This window comes from Numenius arquata, chromosome 6, assembly GCF_964106895.1.
Source record: "Numenius arquata chromosome 6, bNumArq3.hap1.1, whole genome shotgun sequence".
Lineage (NCBI taxonomy): Eukaryota > Metazoa > Chordata > Aves > Charadriiformes > Scolopacidae > Numenius > Numenius arquata.
Window position 1 is genome coordinate 35,699,666 of NC_133581.1, and position 17,591 is coordinate 35,717,256.

A 17,591-nucleotide genomic window follows, 5' to 3' on the forward strand; every position below is an offset into this window, starting at 1 on the left:
TGGAAGTTCTGCATGAGGTGCCAAGTGGCAGCGGTCAGGTTGAGCATTCTTTGAAGAGTGTACGACTAACAAGCATATAGTTAATATGCATTAGGGCAACACTCTCTTATTGTAAATGATAAAATTTACAATACTCCTCTGTGCTACATTACTAACAGCAATTAAAAGAACATTTTGGTGTATGGCCCTATCTGAGGTAAAAGCACCATGCTTACAAGAATGACTTGGTTTGAAAAATTTTAATTTTCAATTAAGCTTGAAAGGACAAAGTGCAAAATTTACTGACTTGCAATTAATTTCAGTAGTAATTATGTAAAAAATTCCAGGCATATAGAAGATGAGAAGCGTGGCATAATTAGTTGTGGACTTTTTTCTGCTGTAATTACAGTGATGAATATGCATGAGGCTGTTTGGGGAAGGGAAGCACAGCAAGCAATTGTATTTAATTAAACTTTTAGCTGGCTTAGTTATGGAGGCTATTCTTTGTTTTAATCCCTTCAAAACTGCTGTGAAACTCCCCAGGCAGGGTAGTTACACCCCAGAGCGTGAAAATGACTTTTTAGGATCTGTTTTGCCTCTGTAGAGGTCTCCCAAGTCATCTGTCACCTCCTGAGTTGTAGGTAGCCATTATGTTCCAGCTTTCCAGCCCTTGAAACTTCTGTGAAAAGCCTGATAAAAGCAAATTGAACCTTTCATTGTTTGTGTATTTAAAATGTTCAAAGAGAAAGATGTAGAGTTGCACAGGTGAGCATGAGGTGGAGCAACTGTCCTGATCTTCAATAGCACGGGCCAAGAGTGACTGCTGTACACAGTGGTGCTAAGATCAGAGTCAGGGCTGTAGCTTCCACAGGTCTTTTTAATGGGGTCCTTATCTATAGAAACGGACATTAGCTGAAAAATTAAAGAAAAGTGCTTTATAAAGGGAGAAAGGATTTGTGAGGAGTGAGTGTGTGTATGTGATTTGGTTTGGGTTTTTAATTCAGTATTTTCTAAATATTTGGTATGTTCCACTTAGTCTAGAATCCAGTGTGATTTTGGTTTTTTTTAATTTTCTCTCTGTCATGGTTCAGGCCAAATTGGCCAATTACAGGCGACAGATGCTCTCCCCCCACCTCTTGCTCCAAGGAGAGGAGGAGGAGGGATAAAGAGATTTACGAGTTTAGAAGGAACCAAACTACTTTAACTAAATGTTAATAATAAAATAAAAAGGAAATAATGAAATAGATACAGTATATACAAAACCGTATCAAGCTCCCAGGATGATGTCACCGGCAGGCACTGGGGAAGTCCTGGACTGGACTCAGTGATGGATGGGAACTGGATTCCAGCTCTGGAGTCAGGAACACACGGATCGGGATCAAAGGCAGACGAACAGACAGGGTCCTCCTCGGACATTGGCCATTGAAGGAAGAGCTGACCCTTTGATCCCTCAGCTTTTATACTGAGCATGGGGCAGATGGGATGGAACACCCAGTTGGTCAGTTTGGGGTCACCTCTCCTGTCCCCTCCTCCTCCCCACAGGTGGGACCCCTCTAGGCTTCTCCTCTTCCGACCCTCCAACGGGGCAAATAACGAAACGAGCTGAGCTTGGCTGTCAGAGCAATAAGTACAAGCAAGAGCCTCTCTGCACACCGTTCCTTGGCATTGACTATAAACACAGGTCTGACCACCCTGAGAACGAACAGTGTCTGCCCAACATGCTGTTAATGTCAGAGAGTTAGAAGAGGCCTGGCTAAGATGTAAAATTACTGAACGGAAGGTTGGTTCTGTTCTACCTCAATCTGGGACACTTTCCTAATTTTTGTTTATTTAAGTTTTTAAGCTGATACATGGGCATGTTAAATCGATCTCCTTCTTGAATATATGGACACTGTAGATGGCTTGTTAAAATACCAAAGAGTGCTGGGGAGGACAGTACTGAGTTGCTCAAGGATAATTAAGTGCACCTTAAAAGTAAACCAGTAAAGCTACCTCCTCTATGACAGTAAAGAAAAAGGAAGTAATCCATCAAATTGTAAGTGTGGAGAGCAGGGTATGGCTGAGGGAAGCCGAGAACTCCCATTTCTGACCCTGGCTGACAATTTTTAGCTCTGCAACTTTAGGTGAATCATTTTATTAATTTAAGCCTTGCTTTTTAGGTAGGGAATATGTTTACCTATCTTGTTAGATTACTGTAACATTTCTGTGATTTTTCTGTAAATACTTAAAGGAAGAGTACTATAAAAGTAATAGTATAGTTCGTTATTTGTATCTGTACTATAAAGGAATAGTAATAAATGTTTTTGTTTCTTCCTGTTTGAAATTAGGTAAACTCTTAACCTTTTTTGTTTATACAATTACTTTTAAAAAACTGAAGATTCTCTTATGTGTGTGTGTATGGAAACATATCTCAGCTACTACAAAAGGTGTTCCTAGAAGCTTTTCCCACATGATGTGGTTATTCCCCAGCACATATTCTATATGGTCAGCCAGCTTTTCTTTAAGTATCGTCACAAAATATCATTTCACCTACTTTCTCATCTTCCTGTGAAATGTATCAAATAATTTGTCCTGCATCTATTCCCTTTTACCCTTGTTGCCTTTAGTTCTGGTCTGCCCAACAATCTAAAAATGAGTCACTGACCTCAATTTTTATAACCCATGGCTATTATAAACACTTCAATCATGTCTCCTCTTAATCATCTTTTCTCAAGACTAAATAAATCCTGCTTTTTTCTTTCTTGATATTTAAGCTGTTTCCCCATTCATCATCTTTGTTTCGCATGCTGTACTCACCAACCTAATTCTGTCTGTCTTCAAATAAGCTGGCCAAAATAGGATGCCAGTGTTCAAACGTGGTTTCACTGGGGTTTTGTAGAATCCTGCAACAATATATTTAATATCCTTTGCTTGTGATAAGCCAGTTTTCTATTAACCTTCTTTACCACTGCTATGCATTACACCAGTATTCTGTCAATAAAAGTTCATTTTCATGTGGCACATTAGCTAATTCAGTGTCTTTTAAACTGTGCTTAACTCTACTAATCATTATTTGCCTCCAGTCTTTCTTTCCATGCTGAATGTGAGCTCTAAGCATGCTACCAGAAATCTCTTCATTTGCCCTTGCATATAGTAATTATCTTGACATAGTGATTAATAATTATGATTCTTGCCTCTTAATACAAATTTTAAAATACATTTTTCTTTCTTGCATTGTACACATGCTTTTCATATCAAGAATTGCAGGACTGAGTATGGCTAGTTCAGTCAGTCAGCCAGGGTCAAAGGGAGAATAAATGGTTCCACAATCTGTGTGGAAACAAAAAGCAAGACCACATCTTCAATGAGAGTAAGACCTGGCACTCTTCACATTCATTAGGATGCGTTTGTCAGTGCTGAATAAACAGCATTTCATCAAGTGCAGCAATTTTCTTCATTCTGTAATCAAAGGTATTTTCTGCTTAATTTATTTATATGAAAACTTGCTGAAGTGAGACCAAAATTTTTATAATGCATATTTCAAAAAGAGAAATGAAGGTTCTGGATAAAGTCCCAGGTACTACAGTATCTTGATTTACTGTCTGAAATGTTAGGCTGAGTCCATGCGCTAAGGAAAGCTATCCAAGTTTCCTCTACACATTAAAGGAGGAGGTGAGCCCCTTCTTCCTTTGCGAATGCCTGGTTAGCTTCTACGCCTTGGAGAATTTATAGATTTGTCAATGAAGTGTGAACTTCTGAACTTGGCAGTAGGATGGAATCATGCAACAAGTGAGATAAAATTCTTTAAAAGAGGAGATCGGTCCTCATTGTTAGAGGGTATCTTTTTTTATCTGAAATCAGACTTGGTGAAACTAATGCAGGTTTGTCAGCTCACTTGGAGAAATAACCCAGCTTTGGGGTTTATGGGTTGTTTTGGGTTATTTGATTGACAGGGGTGGAGGTTTTGTTAATTTTGGGGGCAGACTATAGGCCACTTCAAACTGCTGTAGTTGAAAATCCTGAAAGCTTCCTTGCAGTCTTTTCTTCAGCTTAAACAACCCCGATTCTTACAACCTTTTGTGTTAGTGCCTTGCGGACATCTGATAATTCATTTTGCTCTCCACCAAGCTCTGATTCAACTTTGCTTTTTTTCAAGTGTGATGTCCTGAGCTGGGCCTGAGCAAGGTGTCCCAGCAGACACCTCACTGGGGCCGGGGTGCATTTTTCACTGCTGGTTAACCCCCTGTTCTCTGCTGACACCTGACTACCCTGATCCTGACCATCTCTTTGCTGATCGTTTGGAATTTCAGTCTTGTCTAGCAGGGTGCCTGCGCTCCCCACCAGTGAGCTGAATAAGGATATTCTCTCTGCTTTGTCATTCAGGTAGTTATTGAATAGCATCAGATTCAGAGCAGAGCCCCTAGGGCCCTCCTGAAAAGCTTTCTGTTTTGTAATGAAGCACTGGCAGCCACAGCCTTTGAATGGTTCCCTCCCGCTCCCTGTTTTCAGTGTCATATTTTCTGATCAGGTGAGATTTTTAGTAGAGAACGAAAAACACAAGTTTTTCTTCTTCCAGGTGCTAATGCTTTCCAGATGCTCATCGGTGCCCCATTTGTGTACACTAGCTTTCAAATGCAGCTTTTTTCCTTTTTCTTCCTCTTTGCTTCCCTTACTTCTCTCTTTTTTTTTTTCCCTTTGGTTGCTTTTCTTTTTTTCTTTTTTTTCTTCCCCCTCACTTTCTCTGGCATTCGACAGTCAGTGTCTTGTGACCATGAAGGCCAAACAGAGCTATGCAATAGCTACTTTCCCAACCAATTGTTGTCATCTTTGCTCTTGTGCTTTAAGCTTTATTTCTTTTGTGGTTTGGTTTTTTTTTTTTTAATAACATTAAAGGAAAGATTTAGAGTTTGATTTGCAACCAAGTATGATGTTTGTTAAGACCTTCCTGAAGGTGTAACCTGAACATAGTGAAACTGCTGAGGCCACTGTTTGGCAAGACGTTCTTCCTTTTTACACTGAGTTTGCAGAGCTTGTAGCTGGAAGGGGACACTAGTTTGTATGTCAAACAACTGTAATGCAAAGTCAGGAGAGCTTTAAGAAGCAAAGCATCTCATGATGTAACTTCAGGCAGGTGCTTTCTCTGGTGGAACCAAGCACTGATGTCCACCTTGGTTTGTACTGCGCATCTGCCCAAATCCACTGGATGGTCGTGGTCTTGCTTTCCTCTCCAGTCTCCTGTTGCCCCCTGGGGCAGACAGGACAGCCTGCAGTTCTCTTGCTAGAGTGGATTCACCGCCCGCTTCCTCTGCTGCATCCTGGAAGCAGTCGGTGAAGGGATGTTAGGTAGGTATGAATGGATGATGTGAAATGTGACCCTAGGGAAGGGATTTGGTGACCTAGGAGGTGTTGTCTGTCTCTGCTTTCTGTTTTGATTATTACTTTTACAGATCACAACCTGCTACTGGTTCCTTTATCGTTAGGATGCTGTCTTGAACGAGTGAAGCTATATGGGCTGTGTATCTGACAGTATCTCTTCCTCTTCACAGTTCTGGAAAAAAATATGATTTATAATAGTAAAATATAAGACAGGGCATGGACTTTGTACTAACACATTTTCAAAAACACAGTCCTTGAATGATTGGACTAAATTGAAAAGCTGCTTAAAAACTTACTTTTCAGTCTATCTAAATCACACTTAAGGAGTATTCCTTGCCAAGTATAGCTGACTCTGCAGGCTCCCTAAACCCTGCACCGCATCTCTTCAAGCCTTATTATCCTTCTTATGCACCAGCTGTCCGTGCCACTAATGCGGCATCCAGGAAAAAGTTAATGTGCACGTTCTGGCTCAGCAGGATGTGTCTCTTCTTACCAACCTCCAGAGTAAATGCTGTAAAAATGCAGTTCATCTGCCTGTCCTGTACAGAATCCCACCTTCAGCTTTTTCCAGACTTTCTATTGAAATAACATGTATTTTTGCAGGCATGTAGATCACCCAAGATAAATTGCAAACAGTCTTGCAATGTGGTGTAATTTAGTTTCAGGGCTGACAGATGATAAAAACACAAGCATTCATCCACTGATTTTCATTGTAATTAGTTTACTTTTTGTTTTGAGTTGGGTATTTTTTCCTCTTAGATATTCAAACGATAGCAAGAATGTTAGTGGACCATGTCATGGAAACTTGGATTCTAAGTTCTCAGGGTCAGACTGGAATAGGAAAGGCAAAGCCACCCATGGCCTTTGACAAATTTATTTTCCTTCATACTTTTGACTTGAAACTGCTTCAGACCTTTCAAAATTAATCAAGGTAGAGCAACCTTCTGTGCTAGCAGGCACCTGGTATAACATCCAGGCTCTTAGCTACCTCAAAGCTCCATTATTCCAGTTTACCTTTGCAAAAGACAGGATGGTGCACTTGCATATAAATTTGCCAGTTAAATACCCAAGGGTATTTGGTAGAAAATATGCTTGTTATGCCGTTAGTTAAAGAAGTGAAGATCAAGCTGATGTTGGAGAGTTCCAACTGCCAGTCCGCTTTGGTCTTGCTGGTTGAATTTCACAGTTCTGTTAACTCTTCCATTAAAACATACTTTTGTTCTAACTTTCAAGACTACACAATACTACTCACTAATTGTACACAAGGGATTACACAGCAACCAGAGACCCAAAATCTGGACTTTTCCTGCAGTTGGGGGATATCGTTTGTGACTTGAACAAGGTAAAACGGGAATACCTCTTTGGAGATTAGGGGAAAAGATCAGTTGCTGTTATCTCCAACTTACCCTCAGTGCAAGCACTGGGGCTAGAGCCTGGGGTGCTGCTTGTTGTCAGACAACTTGGCAAGAGCACATTTATGCTATGAAGAAAATAAGACAATACAGTGTTTTTTCACAGAATCACAGAATCTTAGTGGTTGGAAGGGACCCTTGAGATCATCGAGTCCAACCACATTTAAAAAAAAAAAAAAAAAAAAACCCACAAACAAACAAAAAAACACAACACACAAAACCAACCAAACAACAACCCCCCCCCCCCAAAAAAAAAAAAAAAAGCACCCACCAACTAAACCCCACACCCACAACCTCACACACAACACCCCACCACAAACCACAATCCCAAGCACTAGAGCAAGCCCTGAAGAGCCATGTCTACACGTCTCTTAAATACCTCCAGGGATGGTGACTCCACCACCTCCCTGGGCAGGCTGTTCCAGTGCTTGACCACTCTTTCAGTAAAGTAATTCTTCCTAATATCTAATCTAAACCTCCCTTGCCACAGCTTCATACCATTTCCTCTGGTCCTGTCATTATTCCCTTGGGAGAAGAGGCCAACCCCTGCCTCTCTACAGTTTCCTTTCAGGTAGTTGTAGAGGGCAAGGAGGTCTCCCCTCAGCCTCCTCTTCTCCAAACTAAACATGCCCAGTTCCCTCAGCCTCTCCTCATAGGACTTGTTCTCCAGACCCCTCACCAGCTTGGTGGCTCTCCTCTGGACACACTCCAGCACTTCAATGTCTTTCCTGTAGTGAGGGGCCCAAAACTGAACACAGCACTCGAGGTGAGGCCTCACCAGTGCCCAGTACAGAGGCACGATGACTTCCTTGCTCCTGCTGGCCACGCTATTCCTGATACAAGTCAGGATGCCGTTGGCCTTCTTGGCCACCTGGGCACACTGCTGGCTCATGTTCAGCCAGCTGTCCACTAACACCCCCAGGTCCTTTTCTGCTGGGCAGCTTTCCAGCCACTCAGCCCCAAGCCTGTAGCGTTGCCTGGGGTTGTTGTGACCAAAATGCAGAACCCGGCACTTGGCCTTATTAAACCTCATCCCATTGGCCTTGGCCCATTGATCCAACCTGTCCAGGTCCCTCTGTAGAGCCTTCCGACCCTCAAGCAGATCAACACTCCCACCTAACTTGGTGTCATCCACAAACTTACTGAGGGTGCATTCAATCCCCTTGTCTAGATCATCAATGAAGATATTGAACAAGACTGGCCCCAAAACTGAGCCCTGAGGGACACCACTGATGACCGGCCGCCAACCAGATTTTGCTCCATTAATCACAACTCGCTGGGCACGGCCATCCAGCCAGTTTTTTATCCAGCGGAGGGTACACTTGTCTATGCCATGATTCTCCAGTTTCTCCAGGAGAATGCCGTGAGGGACGATGTCAAAGGCCTTACCAAAGTCCAGGTAGACAACATCCACAGCCTTCCCCTCATCGAGAAAGCGGGTCACATGGTCATAGAAAGAGATCAAATTGGTCAGGCAGGACCTCCCTTTCATAAACCCATGCTAGCTGGCCCTGATCCCTTGGCTGCCCTGCACTTGCCTTGAGAGCTCACTCAGGATGATCCTCTCCATGATCTTTCCCGGTACTGAGGTCAGGCTGACAGGCCTGTAGTTTCCGGGATCCTCCTTCCGGCCCTTCTTGTAGATGGGCGTCACATTGGCCACCCTCCAGTCATCTGGCACCTCTCCTGTTGACCAGGATTGCTGGTAAATAATAGAGAGAGGCTTGGTGAGCTCTCCTGCCAGCTCCCTGAGAACCTTTGGGTGAATGCCATCCGGCCCCATAGACTTATGCGTGTCCAGGTGCATAAGCAATTCATTAACTACTTCCTCCTGGACTATGGGGGGGTTGTTCTGCTCTCCATCCTTATCTTCCAGCCCAAGAAGCTGAACACCCTGGGGGTAGCTGGTCTGACTATTAAAGACAGAGGTAAAGAAGGCATTAAGTATCTCAGCCTTCTCCTCGTCCTTGGTTGCAAGGTTTCCCCCCGCATCCAGTAAGGGATGGACATTCTCTGTCACTCTCTTTTTGTTGATGTATTTATAGAAACTTTTTTTGTTGTCCCTTATATTAATTGCCAGGTTGAGTTCCAGCTGGGCTTTTGCCTTCCTGATTTTTTCTCTTTTTTTCTTCTCTTTTTTTTTTCTCTTTTTTTCCTGATTTTTTTTCTTTGAAGCACATTCTTGCTTTATTTTATGTTTGATCCTCCAAAGAGCCTTTTAGTGGCGCTGCTATTTGAGATTTTCATTCTGTAGAACAGGTTTAATTTAGTGACTGCAAGGAGGACGATAGGAGCAGACGCCCCTAGAGCTATCAGTGCATCAGACTCTTGCTGAGTGGCATCCTCCTGTCATAAAATATTGAGAAGTGCATAGTAACTAACTTCTTGGCAGTGTCCTTGATGGCAACCCTCAATTTTCAGAGGAGAAAGAGGAGACAGAGAAGTAACTGAACTCCTCTGTTTAAAGAGGAAGGGTTTATTAGGAGAAAGTTCATCCTTTTTATATCCCACCCCTGCTTTTGAGTGTAGTTTCTGTACTGGCTGTGAATTAATCCAATTACACCACTAGCCTTTTGGGCTATCACGTGTCCGGGAAGTGCTGCTGAGATCAATGCTGGAGTGATCCTGAATTGCATTTGAGTAACACTTTAATTTCCTCCTTGGCCTTCATCCAGCTGCCAAACCTGGACCTTTTGTTTCCATGCTTGATGGAAGGTTTTGGCTTTGCAGGTTTTTACATTGCTGACAAGTTAATTTTAGATCTTTAGTTGCCATGGCTACTGCTAAGTATTTCTTAGTTCTCTACTTATTTGCTAAGTTTGCTGCTTTCCTATCCTTTTTTTTGTTTCTTAACATTTAAACTTCGATGTGTGCAGTGCATGGAATAATTATCCTACCCTGCAGAAGGTAAAAAGGAGGGCATATGAGAGGCGAGGCTCTCGATCTAATGACACGGCTGCTCTTTCAGCAGCTGCAGAGACTTGAAAGTGCTGCTCTCGTGATGCTGGTGAGGATGAGGGGTTCGGTCTGAGGAGGAAGGCACGGGGAACGCACTCATTCTGAGGCACTGAACGAGATGTGCTGAGGCTGCGGCTAATTCTGCTGACTAGTACTGTCTTGAGGTTTATCTGTATCTCGCTGGCTAGTCGCATAGGCTTATAAATCTTAAGCTTAACTTTAAATTCTTTGGAACGATAGCCATCATCTTGCTTGGAGCCTGTACAGTATGTTATACAGAGAAATCCTGTTTCATTACTGGAGTTTCAAGGCACTGCACTAGTACTAATAATGATGAAAAAAAAATTTGTAGGGATAGATGGAAAACCAGTTTTCTGTGTGATGTCCTACTCTGTTTATGCAGGCAAGGTCATGAATGTCTTTTCAGTCATCTGAAAGAATAGGCAAAGACACAGCACCCAGTGGTATTTAGATTTCTGATTAATATTTGAAACATTTATGCTTTTGAGGACAATGTAGTTCTTGTCAATACAGAACAGCTTGGGATAAAGTCCTGAGAGCCCAAGAACATCATCATCTGGTTTTCAGGTGGGGATAGCAGGGCAGGGAGGCAGGTAGAGGTGGAGAGAATGACCTGATGGGCAACTTCAAGAGCTGGGAATAGAGGCACCCTCTGCTCCAGCTTAGCTCGAGGGATGTGCTGGCTGCTGTGGTTCTGGTCCCTGTGTATAAGGGACACTTGTGATTAGCACAGGGTGAAACGCAGAATAATCTGGTGCCATTTCAAGCCAGGACATCTGTGCAGATCAGTGTTGTCTGGATGTGGAGCCATTGCTGTTATAGACGTACCTTGAAGAAGCATGAGGTTTCATCCTGCTGCTTTCCCAGAAATCTTACACATTTACCAAGGACCTGGTAAGCAAAGATGTAACCACATTGTGTTACTTTGGCCAGTTCCCATAGATAAGGTCCGTTTAGTACGTGTAACACCTCTATTAACAAATCTCTCTTTGGTGCCTTCAAGGGAGAAAGCCAAAGCAGGGCAGAAAACACACTTGAATGCAGTTGAAAAGAAATCCTTGTCTTGGGTGTCTAAGGGAAATACAAAGCTGCTTGGGGAGGGGAACAGATGGTAACTGAGCATGAAACGCCACGAAATCAAGGTGATGCGCTGTCACCTGGGCTAGATCTCATTTGTAGCTTGGAGAAGGGCAGTAGGGAAAAAAGATAACTGGTTTAGAAAGGACATCACTAGAGTACAGAATATCCTGAAAGTCCAGTGTGCAAAATCTACATAAGACTTGTTTTAGTGGGGCATAAGATCGTCAAGGATCAGAAATTTAATAGCTTTTGGAGCCTTAGAAGGATGCCCTAGGTACTCCCAGCATGAAAAGTAAATAATGTGCAGAGGCTCTGCCTGTCTGTATTTGATTTTTTTTTTGTCTCTAACCTCCCAAGCTGCAGCTCTGCTCTTTAACCAGTTGGAATTTAAATGTGTTGTTACAGTAGTGTCTTTGTTGGAGATGGACCGTGACTCACGCTCATTAAGGCTACAGATGTCTGCTCAGATTAAGTATTTCAAAAGCTTTTTCTCTGATGAACTGTGAAAAGCCAGGCTTGAGCAGAGGATTGTGAAAGATAAAATAATAGCTACTCATCCCTGTGTCTGGCAGACTTAATGCAGTTACTTTCACATCTTTTTAAAAACTTTGAGACAGCAAATTTGTTCACAGTCAATAAGATAGCCCTCTGAGAACAACCTGTGATGTTTCCAAAGCTTTTTACATTCCAAAAATCTCTAATCTGTGAATTCAGCATTTCCCAGGTAATAAGGTTTAATAGGCGTAAGTGGCATTGATAAACTGTTCATGTGTGGTGTGAGTAGGAAACATAGATCTTCTTAAGGAAAAAAAAAAGGCACTAAAGAATAAATACTCCATGAATTTAAGCTAAATTAGCTTGCCCACTCACCTTTTTTGTGAATTTGCATTTAAGAGCAGAGCAGACAAAACTTTTTAAACCTGCCTGGGCAATATCTGCTTCTTCTGGGAGAAGATGACTACATTATCAAGAAATTCAGTTCAGTGGCTCCTGTGATATATAAACATTTCCTGAAAGTCACTGGAGCAGAACTAAAGAGTCCTGGCTTTTTCTTTCTGAAGTAGTCGTTCATGTCCAGTTGGGATTTTTCAGGTGTTCTTTTGTCTTGCCTTCTCCCTATTACAATGTGCACAAAATGGGCAGAGGTTCATTGAGCAGCCTCGGCTAGATACCCGCCGTTCCCTCCCACACCTCTGCCTACTCACCTGGCTCTGCAAAAAAACCAGAATGTCACCAAGGAATTACCAAGAAGTACCATGCAAAGTACAAAATCTCTGCAAGAAATGTGGGTGCTTGTTGTATGAAAAGGATCATAAAACCAGATAAACCTGGTTTTGTTTCAGGCTGTCCTAAAGCTGGTCATCAGATCCCATCTGACTTCTGACAGTCTGGTTAATCTGTTTGGATTTATGGAGGCTTTTCCTGCAGGAGCTAGAAGATACTATCCTAAACAGATGGATAACCTTAAAAATTTTGAAAAGAGGGTGATGTATAATTCATTTATCTCATTTTTCTTCACTTTTAATAAGGTGGATCATAAAAAGAAGGGACCCTGCTGCTGCAGAATGATCCCATGGTAAATAATCAGGTCTCATCAGGTCTGCAAAGGCGTCCTGTTGTCAGTCTGATGCCAATGCGCTGCGACCAGTGAGCCAAGCTGAGTGAAAGTCTTGTGGTATTTTACTGGGATGTCAGAATACATGTACTTTCCTTGCACTGAAGAAATGCAGGTAGTGGTATTCATCCATGGATCGTTCCTTGCGAATAAACTTGTTGATGGTTGCATTAAAATGATCTGCTTGTCACTATACTCCCTACACTGGCCCTTGTCCGTGATATCTGATGTGAATTCATTTCTCAGCTGGTGAATTTAGGGAGTGTATTGAAGAAGCCACAGCAATATGTGATGAGCTGTAATTAAAATTACTAATACATGTAAATTCCTTTCCTCCCTTTTGCTGTGATTTACATTCTTCATGCAGACTTTGTTCACTTTGCCGACTCACTAGTGTTGACCGGCACCAATGATTTTTGCTTTCTCTCCAGCACAGTGGCACAAGTAAATAAATTTCGTAAGGATCCTGACCGAAGTGTGGCTCTGGTAAGAAGGAACCAGCGTGGCTTGCAGCTGGCCTGCCAAGCTCTGGTCTGTGCTTGTAATGGCATCACCAGTAAACCAGATCTATTCAGCACGGTAGTTTTTGTAGTCAGTAGCAGGACCAATAATCATGCTCTCTTAGCTCTTATACAGTCTTTCTCTCCCATCTCATCCCTTCTTACTAAAATATCTATGATTTAGAATGGAGATGTTTAAAGGATTAGCCATGTTACATTGTACATCTTACCTAACTAATGCATAAGGTATTTTTAGTTATGCTGGAAAATGTGGTTTGGTGTTTAACCATGGAAGTGAACTACCAAAATCAAATACTGCACAAAGCATCTTGATGCAGAACAAAGGGTGCTTGAGGAAAGCTCTTCTATTATGCTGGACACAGTCAGGATATATTTCATTATTTTGTTGCTAGAGAAATTTGTAAGTGGCTCAGTTGCAATTCTGAGTGGCCAAAAAGTGGTTTTAGTTGATAGGCAAAAGAATGGAAAACGGTATGTTAAAATTTACCGCCCCAGCCTCTGCAGTAGGAAATGAAGAATTTGGATGGATAGTCCTCTTGTAATCGTGTGGATTTTGGAGGTCAAGGGGTTGGGTTTGTTTTGTTTGTTTTTTCACTCAGCCTCTCATTTTTCTTGAGGGAGATGAATGTCTTGTATCAGAATAGTATCTTTCTTTTGGAGGCTGTAAGGAGTTACAGCCTGCACAGAAATAGAAATTCTCCCCCAAGAAAGGAAACAATCCACAGAGGCTGTATGACCTTGCGAACAGGGGGCTGAAATGGAGTCAGAGGGACATGGTTCTGTGGTGCTGGTGCTGGCCTCCAGTGCAGCCAGGTCACATAGGTGTGTACTTTTGCCATTTTGCTTCTCTGAGCTTCCTTCCTCCTTTGCATTTTGTTGCCGTTTGTTGTGTTTTCTTATAAGATTTGCAAGATCCCTTCAGATGTTCTCCAAAGTCGTTATTCCATTCCCATTTTGCTTATCTGGGCCCAGAGCCCGGGTGGGAATTACTTCCTCTGTATCGTAACTCTGAACAAATCCATCTGTAACTTCGCTTACAATTCTTGGTAACTTTGCGGATTCCTCAGTGTCTCCTGCAAATAAAATATATACTTTTTCCTATCTGAAGAGGTATCTTCTGATCTGGTCTTCTTATCTCTTCTCATCATCCCTCTAATACTGCTGCTTGAGCTCATACTTCTGCTCCTGCTCCCTGCCACTCACCATTTTCAACCATTCCCTTCACCATTTCCATCTCAAATTGAAGCTCACTTACGTGATCTTTCATGGCATCAGTCCAGCTCATGGGTTTTTTTCCTCATCTTGTTTCTATCCTAACCTTTTTTAGTTTGGGGGGTTTGGTTTGGCTTGTTTCTACCATTCACTTCTTTCACTGCCCTCTTTGCTTTTAGACTTTCATATCTTTTACTGGTATCACATCTACCACACATCGCTGGTTTTGCTGTTCCAACACCCTTCTCCTGAATTTTTTCCAGCAGGCGGTCTTCTGGTCACAAACATCCAAATAACCACCCTTTAGTCAGCAGATATCTATATTTTCTCCTGTACTTCTTTTGGACTGTTAGATCTATGGAGCACAGTATTGTTGCTGCCTTTTTTGATGAGCTCTATGTAAACTTTAACTGCACTGCAAGTTATCATTGAAAGTCAAGACGAGGCCTTTTACATCTCTGATTCTAGTGTGCTTTGCCGGGTACAGCTGAGGTACTGTGCTTATGCCTGGGAACTGGGTGTCTCACCTCTGGAAGCAAAGAGTTGTGACTGGTAGGTAGAGATGGGAGAGATGCTCCCATGATAGCGCACGTGCTTCCTACTACGGTGTGCGTTTTCCTCCTTCTCAGTTTGTCTCTCCCTAGCAGTTTATCTGCTGGATGGACTGAGGGATAGTCAGCCACTCTGATTTCCATGCACAAGCTAATTTTCCACAGTCCGAAGAATAAAGGAAAACTTGCTTTTGTCACACAGTGCGTTAGCAGAAAACACGGCATAGGTTAAGAGCAGTTTTATATTGAAACGTATCTCAGGCTTCCTTTTCCTTGTGTCTTGCAGAGGCAGGCAGCGGCCAAGATTACGTGACCTCAGAAAACCAGCTGCTTTACTACCCCAGTATTACCTACGCTATCATCGGCAGCTCCGTCATTTTCGTACTGGTGGTGGCCTTTCTTGCCTTGGTCCTACATCACCAACGGAAACGCAACAATCTCATGACCCTGCCAGTGCATCGACTGCAGCACCCTGTCCTGCTGTCCCGGCTGGTGGTCCTCGATCACCCGCACCACTGCAGCGTCACCTACAACGTCAACAATGGGATCCAGTACACGTCCAACCAGGCCTTCCACAGACCGGTGGACCTGGACTCTCCGCCATCCTATTCCGAGGCTGTGCTCGACCAAAGGTATGTACAGGAGCTCATTCTGTGCTCACCAAAGTTTCATGCTGCTGGTTGTAGGTCTGTTAATCTGTGCTTCTGCTCCCCATTTATTCTTATTACTGCTTTTGACAGAAGTACCGCGTTGCAGTTCTGTCACACGCATAGCACCAAATTTGGGCAAATTTGAGCTCCCTCTGCATATGAAAAATTCATGGTCCTCAGGTCCCCTTACTGTTACTGGTATTAAAGGGATTTAATGCAAAGTTAAGTCATGCTCTCTTAGCACGTGTTGTTGGTAGTAGAGAGTTTGAGGATGGAAGGAGAATGCAAAGAAGTGTATCCTGTGCCAGTCTAGAATCAAAACATGAAAACTGAATGTGGAATTTTGCCAAAAAAGCAGTTAGGTTATAGGTCATACTATTTTTAAAAAAATTACCCTCATATGTGATAATTATATAAAGATAAGAGGTCTTCAATTCCTGCATAAAGAAGGTTTATAGTTTCTCTGTTCTGCACTGCTTTCCCTTTGCCAATAGAAGAAAAGAACAGGACTCTGAAATGGGAAGTGCTGTTCTCATTTAAAATAGCTGAAAGTGCTTTGGACAGTTTTTTTGGGTGGGGGTGGTTTGGGTTATGATGTTTTTGTAGTTATGACACTGGCTTTATTTGTAGATAATAACCTTCATTTTAACCTCTGTCTCTAAAGTCTTTCCAAACAAAACTCCTAGACTGACATCCTCTGTACATAAAAAGGGCTTGGTATGAACTTTAATGGTCCAGATTGTCACACTGTCGTTATTTTTTTAGTACAAACTCTGGGATCTAAGAATGATAGTATAATCTTACATTCTTATTCTCTGCTGCATTTGGCAGCAGCTCCCTTGTCTTAATGTTGACATTCATAATAATGGTATCTTTTAATCAGTAAGGACAACAAAATGAGCAGCAGTCCAGCTTCTAATCACTTCTCACCTGGGCTGATACAAAGCATCAGCAATTTCAGAGCTAATTGCTCCCAGGACCTGTTATCAATCTGCTAAACCCTTCAGTCCCTTTACTTGTTTACTATTAGAACCAAGAAACAGTTTTCCTGAATCCAGTACTCATCTTGTGTATGCCTACATTGCAGTTGCTCTGAAAGTGGTATCATGACAGCAAAAGTTATTTGTCATGTGAAGAATTCAGTTTGTTATTTATTTGTAGACCATAAGCCATTAATCTCTGTCACTTAATGGTGGTTTCCTCAGAGCTTTCTTGTGTTCACATCATTATCTATAGGTGTAAATCCACTACTTGCCTTATTTCTTTTAAAGCACTTTCTCAGGTTGTGTAAATGTTATACAGGAAAAAGTCTTACCTCTTGCAGCTGTCTTTGAGGGTAAGCCGAGATCTGTTGGAAGTACATACCCAGGAAAATCGGAGTGTAGAGTGTTAAGCAGGATGTAATTAGCTGTGTTGCATCTTGACCAGAAACCTTGGTGCCCAGTGGTGCTGCGGATGTTTTGGGATGACCTGAATAATGTGGGCAGGTCTGTTTGAGATCTCCTGATAGGTGTCATCATGGAAAAGCTAAGAAATACTGTTTGTTTTTCTCCAAAATTGGAAACCGATGTACTTTCTTCCGTATCACTGTTTTCAATAACCTTTTGCTGTGTTGTCTGTCTTACAGCAGACCGCCTTGGTTTGACCTTCCTCCTCCACCTTACTGTTCTGAATCTGACTCCCCTAATCGGCCAGATCTCCCTCCTTACCGATCTCGGACAGGAAGCTTGGTGAGCATGGACACCCCTGCGGCAGGGAGCCCCCTGGGCACAGCCGGCAGTTGGGCAAGAGATATCCATGGCAGCATAGATGGGCACAGAACTCTTCTGGAGAGGACAGCAGATCAGAGCGATGTGCTGGTTAACCATGTTGCTGAAAGAGAAGTGTAACTGCTCCAGTGTTTGGGATGGGCAGCAAGGCATGTACTTTTTCAAGTCTGTATGGGTTAATCTGCTGTGGCTAATATGTTCTAGGGGCACACGTGCCTGAATGATGACTTGATTTGAATCCATACTAAGTTAATATTTGAATTCCGCATTTTGGGCTCATCAGAGACAGAGCTGTGAGAGTTACATCAGCTCTCCACAATATTTCTGTGAGCAAGTTCCAGTTCAGACTTGTAAGAGAAACATCAGTGCTGTGTCAAAGAATTGATGTGATGTATTTCTTGGACTGTATATGATGTATATATGTGCATGTGTAATATATACAGATGTTGCACAGAAAAACTGTGCCAG

The 17,591-nt window shown here is 42.4% G+C and overlaps 1 protein-coding gene across 1 annotated transcript in view; it reads left to right on the forward strand.

The window, feature by feature from the left end:
* Positions 1–17,243, forward strand: part of LDLRAD3 (low density lipoprotein receptor class A domain containing 3) — a 113,599-nt gene extending 96,356 nt beyond the window's left edge. The window contains 2 exon segments of the mRNA XM_074148809.1: positions 14,991–15,336; positions 16,982–17,243. Coding sequence (XP_074004910.1) covers positions 14,991–15,336; positions 16,982–17,243 — 608 coding nt within the window.
* Positions 17,244–17,591: the final 348 nt, after the last annotated feature.